This window comes from Pteronotus mesoamericanus, unplaced genomic scaffold (genome assembly GCF_021234165.1).
Source record: "Pteronotus mesoamericanus isolate MK-2021 breed Mesoamerican mustached bat unplaced genomic scaffold, CSHL_Meso_final contig_169, whole genome shotgun sequence".
NCBI classification, from domain to species: Eukaryota; Metazoa; Chordata; class Mammalia; order Chiroptera; family Mormoopidae; genus Pteronotus; species Pteronotus mesoamericanus.
This window is the reverse complement of record NW_026555068.1, coordinates 6,867,325-6,886,612: the sequence shown is the minus strand read 5'-3', so window position 1 is coordinate 6,886,612 and position 19,288 is coordinate 6,867,325. Positions and strand designations below refer to the sequence as shown.

The 19,288-nt window shown below is 44.6% G+C and overlaps 3 protein-coding genes across 3 annotated transcripts in view; 2 read left to right on the top strand and 1 right to left on the bottom strand.

The window, feature by feature from the left end:
• Nucleotides 1–236: 236 nt before the first annotated feature.
• On the top strand, nucleotides 237–10,247 carry HTRA4 (HtrA serine peptidase 4). Its single transcript, XM_054565792.1, has 9 exons — nucleotides 237–711; nucleotides 1,407–1,506; nucleotides 2,190–2,394; nucleotides 3,348–3,542; nucleotides 3,966–3,998; nucleotides 5,860–5,974; nucleotides 6,365–6,422; nucleotides 6,851–6,946; nucleotides 9,734–10,247. Exons 1-9 carry the CDS (start codon nucleotides 237–239, stop codon nucleotides 9,897–9,899), a joined length of 1,443 nt encoding a protein of 480 aa, XP_054421767.1. The 3' UTR covers nucleotides 9,900–10,247.
• Nucleotides 10,248–10,940: 693 nt separating this feature from the next.
• On the bottom strand, nucleotides 10,941–17,421 carry TM2D2 (TM2 domain containing 2). Its single transcript, XM_054565986.1, has 4 exons — nucleotides 17,108–17,421; nucleotides 16,209–16,296; nucleotides 14,192–14,307; nucleotides 10,941–13,228 (listed from the first exon to the last, which is right to left on the bottom strand). Exons 1-4 carry the CDS (start codon nucleotides 17,332–17,334, stop codon nucleotides 13,015–13,017), a joined length of 645 nt encoding a protein of 214 aa, XP_054421961.1. The 5' UTR covers nucleotides 17,335–17,421; the 3' UTR covers nucleotides 10,941–13,014.
• Nucleotides 17,422–17,675: 254 nt separating this feature from the next.
• Nucleotides 17,676–19,288, top strand: part of ADAM9 (ADAM metallopeptidase domain 9) — an 88,446-nt gene continuing 86,833 nt past the window's right edge. The window contains exon 1 of the mRNA XM_054565985.1: nucleotides 17,676–18,032. Within this exon, the coding sequence (XP_054421960.1) occupies nucleotides 17,936–18,032 (97 nt within the window). The 5' untranslated portion in view covers nucleotides 17,676–17,935. The remainder of the gene's footprint in view (nucleotides 18,033–19,288) is intronic.

The window sequence follows — 19,288 nt, the reverse complement described above, 5'->3', positions numbered from 1 at the left end:
GGATGTGTGATGGGAAGATGTATGGGGGGGGAGGGGTGTGTGTGTGTGTGTCTCTCTCTCTCTCTGCCGGGGGTGGGTGGGTGTGTGTGTGTGTGAAGAGGTCTGCCAGGCTCTGCCCTTTAAAGTCTGGGACTGGTGGAGGCGGCACCCTACCCAGGGGCAAGTGTTGCTCATTTAAGAGTGGTTGCGGCTCCAGGGTAAAGTAATTGGAAGAGTGGGAAGAAGAAGGGAGCAGGATGATTAGACCTGTGCTTCGACCAGCCAGGCTCGGACAATTCCTCCTGTTGTGGCTGCTGCTGCCCCCGGTGCCCGTTCCCGGGGTGGAGGCTCGGAGGACATGGCGCTCTCCGCTCTGCCCCGCGGTCTGCGAGCCAACGCGCTGTCCCCCGCTGCCCACCTGCTCCGCGGGTCCGGTGCTGGACAGCTGCCGCTGCTGCCGCGTGTGCGCTGCGGCCGAGGGTGAGGTCTGCGGCGGGGCGCTCGGCCGACCCTGTGCTCCGGGGCTGCAGTGCGGAGCGCCGTTTAGCCCCCGGAGCCTGGGTGGCGCCCGGCTGGGCACCTGCGGCTGCCCGGCGACTGGGGAGGCCGTGTGCGGCAGCGACGGGCGCACCTACCCCAGCCTATGCGCGCTCCGGGCTGAGAACCGCGCCGCGCGCCGCCGTGGCGCGCTCCCGGCCCTGCCGGTGCAGAAGGGGGACTGTAGCGATCCAGGTAAGTGTCAGGGCCCGCGCTCTCAGGGCACTTTGGGAACTTCCTTAGGGAGCGCATTTCAATCGCGCAGCTCGCTGGAGGTTCTGCTCTGCTCTACCGGCCTTAGGGATTCCACTTCTTGGTCCTGATTTTCTTCCCTTCTTAGGTGTCTCTTTACCGGTTCCTATGTGTTTTTTTCCTTCAATTTCCTCCCCACACCTGTTAAAGGTCTTCCGTTTTAATTTCTTTCTCTCTTTCTTTCTTTCTTTCTTTCTTTCTTTCTTTCTTTCTTTCTTTCTTTCTTTCTTTCTTTCTTTCTTCTTTCTTTCTTTCTTTCTTCCTTTCTTTCTTCCTCCCCTCCCCCTCCTTCCCCCTTTCTTTCTTTCTTTCTTTCTTTCTTTCTTTCTTTCTTTCTTTCTTTCTTTCTTTCCTTTTCTCTCTCTTCATCTCTCTTTCTTTCTCTTTCCCTCTCTCCTCCCTCTCCCCTTCCTTCCTTCATCCCGTACCAACCGAGATGACAGGTCTGGATCCCTCAAGGAGGCGTTGTCCTTACGGGATCGCAGGGAAAACAGAGATGGGGGACACTGAAGAGAGGAGGGGGCGGGAAGGTCGAGAGAGGCGCAGGGGATAGACTGAGAGATTTGAGATCAGGCCTCTGAGAGGGTCAGGAAGCGAGGGTCCCATCGCCCCCAAGAATGGAGCATTTTTTTTCACAGGGACCAGAAGCGCAGGCTGGCTCAGGAGCAACTATAACTTCATCGCCGAGGTGGTTGAGAAGGTGGCGCCATCTGTGGTTCACTTGCTGCTGTTTCGCAGGTAAAGGAGGAAGGAGGAGATCGTCCGCTACCTGCTGGTTTTCTGCTCCAGGCCCTGCGCTAAGCATCAGGTAGTGGTAAAAATCGATGAGAGGCTCAAAGCGGCCCAATGACCTGGCCAAGGTCGTTGAAGGGATGAGGATTCTGACTCTAAATCTGAGAACTTCTGCGCACTTAGATGGCTGGGGGTTTTTCCTTCCTCACCTCCCAAAGACAAAATTAAATGTCAGATGCAAGAGCTAGAAAGCACCTGGATGATCTTGCTCAGACCCCTCATTGCCATGGAAGGAAATCCTCTGTCACAAGGCCAGTTAGTAGTGGAACCTAAACAGAAACTAGACCTCCTGGATTCCCCTCCTGCCTGGTCCTCCATTGATTTGGCACTAGGTCCACTTTTGTCCAAAGTGCTGTGATTCTATTAGGCCTCCTTGAAGCAGAGGGCTGCTGCTCTGACCAGCTCTGACGAAGGGAGTGTCCCTGGAAAAGGAGAGTTGGAATCAGCCCTCAGTGCCACTGAACCTGCAGAGTCCAATTACACATGGAGAAAATGAAAACACAGACAGGGAAAAGTAAAATGTATGAGAACACTGTGCAGGAGGTATGCTTGATAAACGTGAGGTTTCCAGTCTGTAGTGGATCCCGACTTCCCTGCCCTCTGCTTATGCTGTTGTCTTGCTGAGACAGGTCACTTCTCAGCGGGGAGGATATTCCTGCATCCAGTGGCTCTGGGTTCATAGTGTCTGAGGATGGGCTCATTGTTACCAACGCCCATGTCCTCACCAACCGGCAGCGAATCCAGGTGGAGCTCCAGAGTGGGGACAAGTATGAAGCCACTGTCAAGGACATTGACCATAAATTGGATCTGGCACTGATTAAGATTGAGCCAAATGTGAGTATGCAAGGGCTAAATCAGACCCTGTGTATTTGGGGGATTTCTGTCAATTTGCTCACATTTCTTCCCCACCCCATTTGCACTCACACTACATCTTTTCACTTGGTGTCTGCTCTTTTCTAATTTCCTTCTTTTCTGTGTGTTTTTTTTTTTTTTTGACTCCTTCTTTTGTTAATTTTCTTCCATGCCAGTCAGTACATCCATAACAATTTCTATTAACTATGAAGTGGTCTTTTCTCCTCCCCTTCTTCCTCCTCCTCCTCCCCCTCCTCCTCTTCCTCCCCCCTTCTCCTCCTCCTCCTCCTCCTCCTCCTTCTTCTTCCCCTTCTCCTCCTCCTCCTCCTCCTTCTTCACTTTCTTCAACAGATGCCACTTCTGGGAAATTTATTTCTCTTAGAGGACTGTCTGAGAGTACCATGAGTGATCACAGTGAATTCAGAGTTGCTAAGGAGTACTCTGAGGTCCTGTTTTATATTAAGTTTGGTCTGCACAGTAGCAACATTGATATTATCTAAGCAATTTTTGGAAACGCAAAATCTCAGACCCCAGCCAGGTCCACTGATTTAGAATCTGCATTTTCTTAAGCTCCCCAGGGGATTTGTTTGAGAAGAGCTACTCTCGGTGATCTTATTTATTTATTTATTTATTTATTTATTTTGGCCAATTAACTTTGTAACCTTTTGAGCTGGACTGGTGCTAAGTAAATTGATAATGTCAGTTTATGTTCATTAGTTACTTCACTTGTGGTTTATTTATAGTAATTTCTACAAAGCAATATTTTCAGATTTTAGAGATGGTCTCAAGCATCTTAACAAGTGAGAATTTGGGTGGGTGATTCTTGGGTTATAAACGCCCAAACGACAAAGACTGTGTCATATGTGTGTTGTACACACACACTGGTTGATTCTCTTCCTGATTTGTCCTCCCCATCCCTTCTTGCCTATGTGCAGACGGACCTTCCTGTATTGCTGCTGGGAAGGTCATCTGACCTGCGGGCTGGAGAGTTCGTGGTGGCCTTGGGCAGCCCATTTTCTCTGCAGAACACAGTGACCGCAGGAATTGTCAGCACCACCCAGCGAGAGGGAAAAGAACTAGGGCTGAAAGATTCAGACATGGACTATATCCAGACTGATGCCATAATTAATGTAAGTCACGTGGGAGGGCCATCGGGAGTCCATAAGATACTGGCAGTGCAGTGAGGAGAAGACTTCAGGGTGGCCTCTTTTCCCTTTGTCCTTTCGGGGATGCCCGGAGTTCTGTTAGATCCTTATGGGAGGGATGGAATGCCTTGTAGTTACAGTTCATCCTGTTTGATATGATAACTGGCATCCATGATATTGGGTGTTCCGTCTGTCGTAGAGCTCACCCTGCTGTAGGAAGTGGTGGTCCTTTTGCTGTTGTTTTTACCTGCAGTGAGTTCAGTATTGATGATGATGGGGGGACAACTCTGCCTGCCGTCGGGGAACAGGGGGAAAAGAGCAGCCCGCTTTTGGTAAACCTGTTTAGGAGCCATGTATAGTTGATGAGGAGAAAAATACTGATTTTTTTTTTTCAAATTCTGTCTTCAGCACGGGAATTCTGGGGGGCCTCTGGTGAACTTGGTAAGTGGCCACTTTCCTTGCTGCTTCATGACTCTTCCTTTTAGAGACTTCATAAATTCCATGGTGCAGACTAATCCCAGTGTAGAGGCCTGTGGTATGATGCTTTTCTATGACTGTATCTTAAGCAGATGGTTACGAAAATTTAAGATCTGCAGTGGATGTGTCATCCTGGCGTGTGATCTCATTCAACTGAGAGCTTTGGGGCCACTTATACCTTACTTACATCTCTTCAGCATGCTTTCTGTTTTTGTTGGATAGTTAAAAAAGTCCTGGGTACTAAGCCCAAATTTATGTCAAATGACCAGCTGTACTCCGTAATGTATATCCTTGAAGACTCCCTGCTGCTGCCTATGAAGAACTGTCTCCATCCAAAAATGCTTATTTAATGATGTGGTCTGTCCAGGTTTTTAGAATTGACCCACTTAGATGACAGAAAAGCCACAACACAAATCCACTGCTCTGTCACATATTTAATTCTTAAATTTTATTCAGTCTCTCAAGTGGAAATGCCAGCATTTCTAGTTGCTCAAACACATGTGGAAACACGGGAGTGCAATACTGTTTGACAGAGCCTGTGATCATGTGATCATGCTCTCTGAGTTTATGAGCCTACTGACTCTGGTTCATCTTGACATCTTACACTTACTTGTAGAAGGATGAATTGCATGTGAAGTTGTTGAGTGTTTTTAGTTATAATGTTGCATGCAATTTTTTGTGCCTTCTTTCTCTAGTCGACAATGAGTTTCCTAGGTCAGGGCTCACGTGCAGAATTTCAGGCCATGCTCCAGACCTACTGAATTATATCTGTATTCTAATAGGATTAAACATTTCATTAGATAGTATGATTTTTTAAATCCTTTCCATTACTGAACAAAGGGCTGGAGGATGATGAAGTGCATGAGGAAGAAAGTATTTCTCATTTCACAGCTTCAGTTTAGTAGAGCTTTGTTCCTAAAGTCAATTTACTAATTCTCCTGAATAGTTTCATTGAAGTGTTGCTAGCAGCTTTTTGCCCTTGCCGTATTTATTTTTAGCTTCATTTAAGGAATGAAAAGGCAAATACTCCTTGTCCTCTTATTTGGGTGAAATAACAAGCTATGGCTCACATTCAAAATCAGTGTAATTTGGCAAAGGAAAAATGAGCCCAAGATTAAAAAAAAAAATTCCTCAGCAGGAATTTGTACATGTAGGTCCCCTTGAGTGCTATCCTACCACCCTCTTCATCCTCTAAGGTAACATCCATTGATTTCAATTAAAGAAGCACACGTTTCCTAGCCCTTCTGTACTCTGACTCTAAGTCACTAGCTTCCCTCCTTTTTTTTTTTTTTTTTAATTTTTCTAAATTTTTGTTTTATTTTATAGCAACTGTCATGATTAGAGAAGTAAATAACACGTTTAAAAACCTCCTCAGGGCCAAAGGATGCCAGAGTATTTACAAACACATGGTAGTCGTGGAGGGGGGGGTGTCAATATATGAAGGCCTGGGGCTCAGGGGCTAGGATCCCACCCAGGCCCTCAGCCAGGCTAAGACGTGGACGCCAGCCACCACAGCTGTCCCATCAGCCTGTGCGGGGCTCAAGGAGCATCTGTGGCCTTGAGACTCTGCTCAGGGACCTGGGGGGAGACCCTCTAAGCTACTTGTGGTCCTGCCTCCTGCCCAAGGGGCTCCCCACACCCCACAGGCCAGCTCAGAGGGGCCTCTGGGAAGCACCAAAGGACAGGGGGCAGTATGGGGGGCACAGGGGCTGGGACAGAAGTCCTAGCCTGCCCAGGGTGGGACGGAGACCGGCACACGCGCACGCATGTACGCATGTTCAGTTTGCACAACTCGGTGACTGCATGATATGTCCTCCCTTGCCAGGATGGTGATGTGATTGGCATAAATACACTGAAGGTGACCGCAGGAATCTCCTTTGCAATTCCCTCAGATCGAATTCGACAGTTCTTGGCAGATTTCCAGGAGCGCCAGTTGAAAGGTAAGGGGAGTGAGGACTTCTTCTTCCTCTTGCGTTTTTTCCAGGAGCACTCAGTCTATTGTGGAGACAGTTCTGTGGCACATGCCCAGTCCCTGTCATGGTGGTTTGGGTGGGAATATGGGGTCTAGGCACAAAAGCAGGCATGAATTATACTCAGGAATATTTGGATTGATCTATGGTGGGAAGGAAACCTGAGAGGTAGAAGAGGGGACGTGGGTGGGAGGAGTGTCTATAATAATGACAAAAGTTCTCTGAGGCACGTGTTTCATAGTTGACAGCCTGAGAGGGCAGCTAGGATGGTAAAAACCTCTGTGACTCCGGTGCCTTTTAAGATCTGCTGGAAAGAGAGAAGTTTTGTTGATGGTAACACAGTATAATTTTCCTTTCCAGGAAAGACTCTTTCACAGAAGAAATATCTGGGTCTGCGAATGCTGCCCCTCACTTTGAAGTAAGCATAGGTTTGGATGTGTCTGGCCTTTTTTTTTTTTTTTTACCCCAGAAGCAAAGCCATAGCTGGAAAGTCTTGACAGGGAAACGGAAGCGTCTGGATTCCAGCTGGGTACTCTCGTGGCCATAGGCCCAGTTTATCACAGGGCACGTATCTGCCTCAGCCCGCACCAGCATTCACTGTACTTTTCAGGAGTTTCTTTCACTGTGCCTGTATTTTATAATGTCCAATGGTTCTAGGCTTTCGCATAGAGAATCCGAGCATCCCCAGGGAAGAATAAGTGTGACCTGCTCGATGGAAGACTCTCTGGCGCCCTATGAGCCTTGAAAGAACAAGTAGAATATTTACTGAACGTCGAAGGCTTTACCCAGGACTCAGATCAATTCACTGTGCTTCTTAACCTTATGGAAAAACTCTTCTTTTCTTAGCCTTCTTCAGGAAATGAAAAGGCATGATGCAAATTTCCCTGATGTGAGTTCCGGGGTCTTTGTATATGAGGTGATTCAAGGAACAGCTGCTGAAAGGTAAGGGAAGCCCAGGCCTTTGCCCGCCTCCTTTGTCCGCACTAGGTCTGCCGTGGGAAGGGTGTGCAGGGCCTAGACTGAGGCCGTCCAGTACGGGGTCCGCCCCCATGTGGCTACTGAACACTTGGGATGTGGTTGGTGCGACCGATGGACTGAATTTTTAATTTTATTTCATTTTAATTTATTTAAAGAAACCAGAAGCATGTAAACTGTTTTCCCATTAAACACACCTGTGTTTTGGGCGGCCAGGGAGGGTGGGGCACGGAGAGGGCTGCCTTTCACTTTAGCCGCTGTGTTGCATGAGATGGTGTTGTGTGTTGTTTCTAGTGGATTCCAAAGACTTAAAACAGACTGTAAAATACATACTAATGATTTAAAAGATCACATGTTAAAATGACATTTTAGATACATTGCGTTAAATAGGTTATATTATTACAATTGGTTTTATCTGTTTAAAATTTTTTGAAAAAATTATCATTACCGGAAAATTTAAAATTACATACAGCATATGTGGATGGCCTTACATTGCTATTGGATAGTAATGCTGATTTAGACTTGTGTGCTGTAAGGGCCTTTGTTTTTGGGAGGGGTTTTCTGTAGCCCAAGAATGCATGATAGGAGTTAGTAGCCTAAGTTTAAATTAATTTTGCTAGGATCCCCAAGTCTGCCCTTTCAATACCTTAGTTATTAAGAATCAGAAGAATCCAAAGGGTTAAAAGTTTAAGAACATATTTTAAGTACCTTAAAGTACTTTTTTCTTTGAACTCTGGATGACAGTATTAGAGGGCAGCATTAATTAAACAAAGGAATTAATAAAGTGAATAAAGCAAAGGTTAGAGTAGCTTTCCAAAGAATATATTCCAGCTGACTTTACTGTTGTTTTGAACATTTATACTAACTACTGAGGGAAGAGGTGGCTTGTCCAACAATTATTCTCCTTGGTGTCTCTCTTAAACTTCTTATCTGTCACTGTATCTCTCTGTCACTTTTTCAAGAGCTCAATAATCTGTTTAGATTGTGGTAACTCTTTTAACAGCGGGCAAGAAAGCATAGGGTACTACCTGTTCAGAATAACTAAGTGTTAGATCTCATGTTACTAAATTTGGCTTGTCACAGGCTTTTCTGGACTTTCTTGGTACCCCTCCCTTCCCCTTATTTTTAACTTCTGATTCAAGGCCAAAGCTATTTCAGCTCTCCAAGTCCTTGCTACTCAGGATGTGGTCTGCAGACCGGCTGCATTAGCATCATCTGGAGCTTTTTAGAAATTCAGGGTGACAGGCTCACCACTGAATCAGAAACTGCGTTCTAAATGAGATCTCCATAACTCGGATGCACATTAAAACGTGGGAATTACTGCTTGGTTGATGCCACTGAGAACACAGAAATCTGTTCTGGCTCCATCCACTTATATCTAATACTAATGACAATAATTATAGTAATAACAGCTGGCATTTATTAACCACTTACTCTATGTCAGGTACCATTTTAAGTGTTTTACATGCTTGGTTTGAGCCCACAGTAGTCTTGCGACATAGGTATTGTTTTACAGAGGGAGCAGCTGTGGTATAGAGAGGTTAACGTGAGAGTTACGCAGACCAGACAGCAGGGATGTGGAACCTGACTTAACCCCTGCATCATCTTGCTTTCGTGGCTGCTTTTCTTACTACTAGGGAGACACTGAGTGGCAAGAAAATGGGTTTTTAAGTCTCAGAGACCAGGGACCAAATCCTACTTTAGCCTTTTACAAGCTGTGGGACATTTATTCTGTCTGAGCCCCACTTCCTCTTGCTGCATAGTCTGCACTCAGTAATACTTTGCAGGTTTCTTTCTTTTCCATTCCCAGAACTACCATGAATTAAGTTCCTTCTTTGTGCATCGTCCCAGTCATCTTCCTGAACTAACCTTGTTCTGAAGGCTTGCCATGCTTTTAGCTCTATCTACCTTTAAACTCCCCCCCGACCCCGCCATCCTCTCGCTTTATGTGTCTCCTATTTTTTAATAATCTCCATATATCTTGGCAATCCTTTCTATTATTCTTCCTTGGACCTCCCGTTTCTCTTAAAGGGTATCTCCGGGAGTCATTTAATTTTATGTCCCTCTTCCAGACTATCTTTGACTTTAAGACAAATCAACAACATAGCTATATACTTATTGCAGTGTTGGAGGTGGGTTTTCTTCCTGGAATATACATTCTATGAGAAACAAATTTGTAGGAGACTCAATACAATCACAGCTTTGGGGAAAAGGAGTCTAGAACCAGAGTCTTAAATATTTAGACCTGGGTGACTGGTTTTTGACTTTGGGAGCAGAGCTTTTAATAGTGTAGCTCAACATACCCTTGTTCCATAAACTCTGGTTGAAGAGGGGCAAGTGGGCTGTCAAAATCAAACTGATCAGAGTGTAGCTGTTTGGGGAAGCTTAGATTTTTCATGTTTGCTCATTAGACTGGGCATATGCTGGAGGTTAACAGAGGTCAGAGATTAATAGAAATTCAAAGCTAAACACTTTATTCCAAACCAAATCCAATATATGGGAGGGGTAAACTTCTTACACAGGATTCTGGTAGAATATTAATTTTGTAAAGGTAAATATACTGTGTCCTCCAGGTGATTTCACAGGTCTTACAACAACAGTCTTTGTATTTGAAAGGATTGAGGTGATTTCTGGTTTCTTGGTTGGTTATGTTTACTGCCAGCAAAGTAGTAGTGCCATAAGAGATAGACATTAAATTCTGGCTAGGGATAAGTATAACTCTCAGAGTTTCATGATCCTTTTCCCCCCTCCCAGCTCTGGGTTGAGAGACCACGACGTGATTGTCAGCATAAATGGGCATGCTGTTACCACCACAACCGATGTTGTTGAAGCTGTTAAGGACAATGATTCCCTTTCCGTCATGGTTCGTCGGGGAAGTCAAACTTTGATCCTGACAGTCACACCTGAAATAATTGATTAAGTATCTTGCTTTAAAGAGAAATTATCTAACAAAACCAAGGCTGTATTACCTGGTTTGTATTGAAGATGTGCCAAAGATGGCAAGCGGTTTTAGGATCTCATTCTTATAAGGGGAAATGAATGCTTAAACACACACGTGTTCGGGGACCATTAGGTTGGGGTTGGTACTGCTGCTATGCAGCCTTACTAAGCCAGTGGAAGAACTTGGTGCCAGGAAGTCTGGGAAGCTGATAAAATTTTATTTAAAGATAGGAACAACTGAAAAACAGCCAGTTTCTAATTTAACCTTGACAGAAAGACACTTAGTATTTTAAAACTTTCATACTCATGAACTGGATCACACACACACACACACACACTCCCACAGTGGACCCAGACCTGCCTCCTGGATCTGGCTGTGGGCTGAAGTCTGGGCAACCCCTGCAGTGCCTGGTCCCTGGGCAGGCAGGTGCCTCCCCTTGCTAGTGCAGTGCAGACCAAAGGAACCACAGGGTCCTCGCCTCCTCTCCACCCCTCAACCTGGAAGACGCTGAGCTCTAGCTGGAGGGAACGGGCTGGGAAGCTGGAGACCTAATTCTCCAAAAAAAGAGGAGTTTCCAGGAGAGGGATCCTGGGCCCTCCCATGGCACAACCTGGCCACAGGGAGCCGCGCTCCACCCTTCTGGCCCTGTCCCCGGCTCTCGCACTCTGGGCCTTGAAGCAGCTGGCCACACTGTTGAAATGAGTGACGGTGGCACGGATGGTGGGGGCCCGGTGCTCCTTCGCTTTTTGTCCTGCTGGGACCAGAGGGAGCCCAGGCAGTGGTGGGGCACCACCTCTTTGAAAAGCTCCTGGGAATCAGAGGAGTGTCACCCGGCCCTGTCACACCCAGGAGCTCAGCATCCAGTCACCCCTCCCCAGTCCCAGGGAGGGTCCCCAGTCAGAGCTGCCATCAGGAAGCTGAGGCCCGCGCACGCACACACACAGACATATCTACCAAGTATTAAGAAACAACCTGAATCCAGTGCAAAGGAAATAAAAATTTTTATTAATATTCCTTTATGCAATCAGTTTGTCAGGTTGCATCATATTATGGATACAGAGGATGGATATCATTTATAAGTTGAATTGAACAACTGTGGATTGTCACGAAGATTACTGAAGATTCTCAAGTTTTCACTCTAGCAGTGGAAACAGCTTCGATCTCCCACAGCTTTTCTGACTGCAAGAAGGGCTTCTATAAAATAAATACTTCAATAAATTAAATTATAGACTTTACTTTTTACCGAAGCCCTTCCTCCTGGCAACATTAATGATTTGAGCCTGAAAGCTGCCAAAGTGTGTGTGTTTTTTTAAAAAAAAGTCTTTGATGGGGTTTGTGACTATCTTTAAGGAAATTAAAAAAAAAAGTTGTGAGATGGGGCGGAATTTGTGGCTTATGGTGGTATATTTCTCTGGGTAAGATTTTATTTTTAGTTTGTTTTCCAGCCTTCTCTTAGAAGTGAGATTTTAAATATGACACCTATGCAAAATTTGATGCGTTTGTGTACTTTTCTGGGGAGAGGGTCCAGTTTCTTAATGACCCACAATTTAAAAAACACTGCCTTAGAGTATAGAGATTATGAATAAAAAGTCTTCCAATTACTGTTGTAAAGATTAAGGTCAGTGTGGTACAGACATTTCAAGACAGAACAAAATAAGTTGTTTTACTTTTTACACAATTGCCACCATTTAATAATATAAGAACAGTGATCATACTGATCAGGCGTAATAAAGCTGAAACTTTTTGGACAGCCATTTCACAATGATGAAGAATATCCAGTTATTTTAACTGCGATTCTTGGTCTTTAAGCCAATTATTATGTAAGTAAACTTTGGACAGTTCTACCTTGATTGTTTCAAGAATTTCTAAGTTATTCCAAATAGCAGGATTTTAGTTGACGTATCCATAAAGTTCCTTTACTTTGTATTTAACAGTTCTTTTCAACTTGGATTGCAAAGGATGGGAACTAAGTTTATAAAACCACTTGCTCAAAACATTTCCTTCATCCCCAGTGATCTGGGACTACAAAAGCCTGGGTGTGCTTCTTCTTGACTGTAGCCACAGGGGGAGCTTCTGGTATCAAGCTTATTTTGACATAAAGCCCTCAGTTCCTCCTTCTCCTCACAAATCACATCCTAATCTGCCCATCACCCAGTAATACTATCATTTAAGAGTCTGTTTTTCCTTCCAAGAGCATGATGCTCCTCACCTTATCTTACCTCATCATGAAGAACAGTTTTATAATCACTTGTATGAAATCTCTTTTTTACCAGCCTACAACATGGGCTCTCTAAACTGGTAAATGCTACTTTTCAGACAGGAAAATTCTGTCGAGAGGATAGCCTAACCCAGACAGGTCTAATATTGCTGGCTTTCAAACCATAATGGGGTGAAAAAATTATTTCCATGTGTATATATATATATTTCCATGTATATATATGCCTCTTAAGCATAATCATGGCGGAACAATAGGGTTCATTAATAGGGTAGCTCACTTCAATTGACTAGCTTGTAGTGCAACAAAGATAATTTTGAGTTTCACTCTACATACTGAGAATACCCAAACAGCATTCCAGGTTGGCAAAATTTACAATGCAGCTTAAATTCACAAAGTCGGAATTTCAGCATTGTGTTAAAATGCACAGCCATTTCTACTTCCACTGAAGATTTTCATTGGTTCAGCTTCCATTTTCTTCTGCATGAGACTCAGGGTCACAAAAGGCACAAGGCTAAAAATATTCACTTTGCTCATCCTGTTAGGTCCCTTTGCTCCAAAGGATTTGATGGTATAGCCATGTACAGAAAGAAAGAGTATAGAAACCTTTCCACAGCTTATAAGTTAGTTGCTAGCCTTTATATTTTTGTACATAAAGAAAGGTTTGAACTTGGTTTCCACAAGAGTGTTTGCTTGCCGTATCTAGTTTGCAAGGCAAAATTTGGGTTGAAAATCCACAGTCCAAAGAAGCCTTCATAACCAAAGCCATTCTCTCCAAAGAGGGCAAGTAACGGCCAGGTCTGATATCAAGGAAGAGGTGTGATCCTGTAGAGACGAATCCAGAAGCCTGGCCTCTCTCGGCCATAGCAGCAGCTCTTTTTAATAAACAGTGCACCAGTTGCTGCCATCGCTCGGCATCAGCCCTCCAGTTATAAGTAATATAAGGTCAACAAACCACCAAATCCCAAGTCCTCCAAGTGTCAACAGCTTGCCTACTGCTGTGCCAGTGTGTCCCAGACAGAAACGATCCACTCCGAAACATCCCAGGAAGAAAGAGTAGAGTAACGTGGTTATAAAGTAGTGTCCGGTATACCTAGACAAAAGGAATGAAAAGGAAGATGTTTACTGCATGAAAATTAAAACACTTACTGATCAGTGAAGTAAAGAAAGTGAAAAGATGGTGCAGGCCAGTCCCCCTGTGGCCTCTTACACTCTTGCCACCCATCCCCCTCCAAAAGATCTCTCGTGGGCCTAGAATCTCAAAAGCATAGTTGCTAAGATATGGAGGGCCTGTAAGATAAATATTGAGTTGGGCTGGACAAGAAATAATCAAGCCATTAGCACAACAGGCATCCTGGCAGGAGTGGAGTCTGGGCGCCTGCTGCTCCCTTTGCACAGACTCCTTTCCTGAGGCTGCAGTTCTGAATGCAGTTCTCTAACAAAGCGTTGTCTTCCCTTAAACAAATGCTCATCTCCATATACATTTTTGCTGACTCTTTGCAACTAAAAATGGGGACATCTTCATAAAGACTTGTGTCTTACATACTGTGATGAAACTCAATTGCATTACTAAAAGTCACAGACTCTTCATTAGCAAATGGTATGAAAAAATTCTGTCCCTTCAAGCAGAATTTGCAGAAATAATGCTAATTCTTTAAGTGTAAGATAAACTGATTTTCAGGGAAAGGCCCATACTTTTCATAATAAAACCTTTCTTCCTGAAATACAATGGCTATTTTCACAGAATTTATAAATTCCTATAATAGGAATTTTGATGCTAGGTCATCTGGTCCGACTCCTTCATTTCGCAGATGAGGGGAGAGACTATGGGCACCTAAAGGTAATTAGCTAGTTGGTGAAAGAGACATTTAGAACTTATGGCCTCTGGTCTTAAGTCCAGTGTCGGCTCTATTATAACTACATTGCTCCTGTTTATGGATTATGTACAGTAGTAATCCTTTAACACTTAAGGTAAAAGAGCCACATCAAGAGATGACAAGGAAAACAGTTCTACTTTCATCCAAGTACCAACTAACCCATTCAAAGTAACACTTACTTTACACAAGGTTTATTCTCTCGTAGGAAGGTCCTGGGACTGGCACACTCAATTCCATCCAGGGCCCGGCACTGGACTGACGTGTGTTCCACATCGCTGTAAGCCTGACCACCGAACTGTGGAATGACAACCAAAACAAACTCAGAAAGAAACAACAACAACAACAGAAAACATCTCACCAAAGCAAGTAACACAAAATATATCTTAATGAATAAAAACTGACTCAGGATGATAATTATGCTAATGAAGTTGGGGTCAAGCTGTGTGCAAAAGAACAAGGAATTTACTGACATACTTCAAGTGATTATAAATTAGTGCATCCTAAATGTGCATTGTTTTAAATAAACTCCCCTCTTTTTTCTTCTTTATGACTGGCTTCTTCAATATTATAGTTAATAATCAGTTTCATTAATGCTATTTAGAGTAGATGAACATAATGCTTTAATTATCCTTTATTTACAAGAAAAAGAGCACATTACTGAGCATTTGGGAATGGGTATTTAAAAAGTTGATGTGTATTAGAGTTCTGTTTTATATATATTATAAATGAACATAATTAGGAAAAAACTCAGAATATCAACTGACTCATGACTTTATTTAGGCCATGAATGTGTAATTAACAGATATTTGTAGTAGCTTTAAAATCAGCAAAAAATTTCAGAACAGGACCTCTGACCCCCTGTGTAACTGAATTCTGGAAGAGAAAGCACCACTGTGCGTTCTCTACTGGCACCTTGTTAAGAGCTTCACTCCTATTTTTGTCAGAGCGTTTCTCAAAGGGAAGGGAGTAGGAAATAATGATGCTCTCCCCTTGCACCTCCCCCAGGGACTCAGGTGCCTGAGTACCCTCAGTCCTCCAGGACTTCTGGGGGGAAGTGACAGTTTGAGTGCCCAGACAGCATCAATTCAGTTTTTAATTAAAATGGGCAAAATTAAGTGATCTCTATATAATGCTAACTCAAACTTCTATCAGTGGTTATCAAGAGAACAAAAATCTCCGTATTAAGAATATTTGTTTACACATGATTGCAGTGTCAGTTGCTTTTTAAGTTTTATTACTTTTGGGTTTATTCCTGTGTCTGATTAGTACAAAGAATGTTTTCCCATAATCCTGTAACACTTGTGTCTTGACTGGCATTATGCAGCACAATGTAACATAATGTTGAGTCCACAGTGCAGAGAAAGTACATGAATTTCACTGGTTTTCGGGAGTCTGACTGGGCAATGTGCACCTGCCTTTAGGGATATTATTAATGGAAACGAATGGTTTCTGTCCATTCCAAGAGGCCATTCCTTGAATGCTATAACCTCCTACAAAGACATGTGCTAATAAATCCTATTTATTTCCTAAAGACATGGTAGAAACTGCTTGCCTGGTATAAAGAAAGTTAATTGGCAAGAAGAGCTTTGCCCCAAATGAATGTGTAACAAACATACTGCTCAATTCATCATCTGTTTTAGAAAGTGTATAAGCCTTTCTTTTTTTTTTAATTTTTAGTTTTTTTCTGTATGATGGCTCTCGTAGTGCTTAATTGTCTTTTTTTTTTTTTTTTTAAGACGTTATTTATTTATTTTTTAGAGCGAGGGGAAGGGAGAGAGAAACATCAATGTATGGTTGCCTCTTGCACACCCTCAACTGGGGACCTGGTCCGCAACCCAGTCATGTGCCCTGAATGTTTACAAGCCTTTCTTTTGCTCTTTAAGGAAAGTGCATGCCTTGAAGGATAGTCAGGGCTAACAGGTTAGCTTCAAATCCATCTGCATGAATGGCCAAAGGAACCAAACACAGGTTGCTCTTTGCACCTGGGTAGTTTTGACACCGAGACTGCTTCTTCCTGAGGAAGCTAAATGTCTTGTTTAGTTACTGACCCTGGTCATGCCAGAAATTTCCAACAACAGTCATTCTAATGAATTCTACAAACTGGTAACTTCATACTCCTTACAAGGCTTATAATTTTCTGTAACGTTTTCATGCATTTCTGGAACCGTTTGTTTAGGAAGCAAAACAAAAACCCACCTTGAGACAACCATAACCAAGCTCCTGGGATGCGGTTGCATTTCCAACATGATCCACTGGGTCTTCACATTCTATGAATTCATCGGGTCTATAAATCACCAGTAAGATCATGATCATCACATGGTTTTTACAAATGGCTGTCTACATGTATGTAATCAAACCAGGCAAGTGACATTTCTTCAACTTTTTTGGGGTTTAATTTCATTCTGACTCTTCCTCAAAACAAGAGATGGCATCATGTAGACTGAAGCATGGCAGGTCAAATAGCTCTCCAAATGGTCCTTTTATTGGGGCAGAGGATTGTTTCTGATCCTATTTCTACGCGGGTTCTACTTCTGCCATGGCTTCCTCTCTCCCCTAGGTAAGTAAGCAGCTGCAAGGCTATCAGGGCAAAATTGAGACCAAAGAAGTCCCAGTTCTCTTTGCCTTTCCCAAATGCCTTTAAAGAGATATTAAAAAATGAATTGATTTTGCAACGGTAATGATACTGCTTTTTTCCAGGAAGTACTTTGGAGGCGGGAACAGCTAATTTACTTCATTTGTGTCTCACACAGTACCAGCCCCTACGATGGAGTCTCTCTCCGGTAAAAGGAAGCAGGATGGAGAAGGTGCTACCTCGTACCCTTCTTCCGGAGGTTCTGTGATGTCACTCCTTTCTAGTTCTCTTTTTCGTTGGATCCCAAAGAATCTGCTACCCACACGCAAGGTTTTCCCCTGCACGAGTGAGAGGAGTGACAAACCTGTCACGATATTTACCTCCCGTTTGCTGACTATCAGGTCCTCGGCTGAAGAGAGTCTGGAAAAAAAAGGCAGCCCACCTCGCCGCCTCCCCCCAGCACAACACCCTTATATCCCTTGCCCTACCGCCATCTCCCTGCCTCGACGACTGGGTAGCTTACAGGTAAGAGCAAAGGATGACTGGAGAGTTGGGGTCGCCATATTCCCAGCTCGAAGCACCCGCGGAGAACTCCGGATTGGCGGCGCCAGCGGATGTGAGCTCCGGGTCCGCGGTAGCGTTGAACGAGTGGCTCCGAGAGACACAATGCAGCAGCAGTAGATTCCCCAGCAGCAAAGCCGCCTGGCCGCACAGAAGTAAGTAACTCACAGGGCAACCACCCAGCACCATCTTCCCGGACCCAGTGGCGGAGACCGGGCCCCCTCAACCACAAACCCCGGCGGGAACCGGGGTTCCTAAGCTCTGCCTGGTCGGGCCTCTCCCGGTAGCACGCTTCTCGCTGCCAAACAGCCAATGGGCGTGCAGCCCGGCGCTCCGCCCAGCCCCCGACAACCAATCATAAAAGGCTGCGCAGGGGGCGGGGCTGTGCTTCGCCTTTGCCTCTCAGTTCCTCTTCTCTGCGTCACACGCTCCTCCTTTTGCTCTTAGTGCTTCCTCCAATAGGTTCCCTCGACCCCCAGAGTAGGCGGGCCTGGGAGTAGAAACAGGAGCGGACAGTGAATGGGCGGGGCAGCCTAGTGCGGGTTTTAGCCGACAGATAGCAATCCCATTCTCTCGCCTGGGACTGGCTTTTTCCCTACGTCAGCGGTAGCGAGCGCGATGTCGGGAGCGAGCTCGGATAAGAGCGGAGTTGCGTCAGTGGCGAGCGCGTGTTCGTTCCCGGGCGCGCGCATCCCTGCCAGCTCTGGGGCCCCGGCAGGGTTGGGAAATGATGGAGCAGGCGGAGGCAGGAGCGATCGAATGTTGAGTAGAACCTGAGGAATCGGCCAAGATGGGATCCCGCGCGGGCTCGCCCTTTGGGACCCTCCGCTTCCAGTGGTTGCTGTTGTTTGGCTTGGTAGGCCCAGTCCTTGGTGGGGCTCGGCCAGGTGGGTGTCCGCCCCCAGGGACCTTTGGGGTTGTTATTTCCTAGGGCTGCGACCTCGGAGTTATCCCGAGGTGCCTGGGAGTGGAGGGGCCTGGCCTGGCGACTGGACTTGGGGTCGGGAGGCGGAGCCGTTCCAGCTGTGTGGACAGTGTTTAGACCCTAGGTTCAGTGTCTGGCGCTCCAAACCCTCCTGAGCCCTGGTCTCTGTCTGGTTCTTCTTCCTCGGTTTCCTGCTTGACAGAGTCTTTTGCGGATCTCCCCACCCCCATCTAGCGCAAAGCTGGATACTCCAGACTCCGTTCAGACTACTATGGATCTGACTCTGACCTCGGGGAGTCTCCTGGGTGCGCGCCGAGGGTGTGTTCACATTTAAACTGTTTTGAGAAATGGAGCTTGGTCTCGCTTGTGAAGTTAATGTCACTTGGAAAGAGGCCGGGAGGCGGAACTTTTGGTCCAGGTTATCATAATTGGAAATTTTGACGTTCATTTAATCAGCTGAGCCACCAGTAGGTCCACGGAACTAAATTTAGTGATGGAATAAAGGGGCGTGTGTGCGTGCTCATTTTTCTTGGGCCATTTTGTTGTAGTAAGAATACTTCTTTTTGGAAGTGCTATATTTCTTTGATTAGTCTTTTACCTGCGATTTTCCTGGGTTTGTAATGCGGACAAATAATTTCCGCACTGCTAAAGTTACAGGATTTACGTGAAATCGCTTTTGAATTGTGAAACTTCCTTTTAATATGTAAGATATAAATACTGGAGGTGCCCAAACATAGTGGAAGTAAATCGCCAACATTCTAGCTTCTTTTTGGACGCAACTTTATTTTGGCTTGTGTATTAAATTATTGTTTGCATGGATATATTTTCTTTATTAGTTATAGAGTATGATAGAGAATGGTAGTGTTTTTTTTTTTTTTTTTTTAACTTACTAAATCACTACCTTGAGAATTGTTCTAAGGTGATGACGGAAAATTGTGATGACGGAAAATTTCAATGCCGGGCTGCTGACCTTCAGGAGACTAATTACATTTCTTTTTTATCTTTGGTTTATTCTTTTTCAATTAAGTGAATTTGGCCCATTGCAGGAATTTTGAAGCTCTAGACAGTGAGACTTTATTGACGGGGAAGCTGCTGAATTTTTTCTGGCTAAGAGCGTTTTTGTCATGACATTCTGGATGGTTAATGTTTACCAATATTTAAGGTGAAGTAGTTTATACATGTGAATTTTTAGTAATCTATGATTCAATGTGTTTGCAA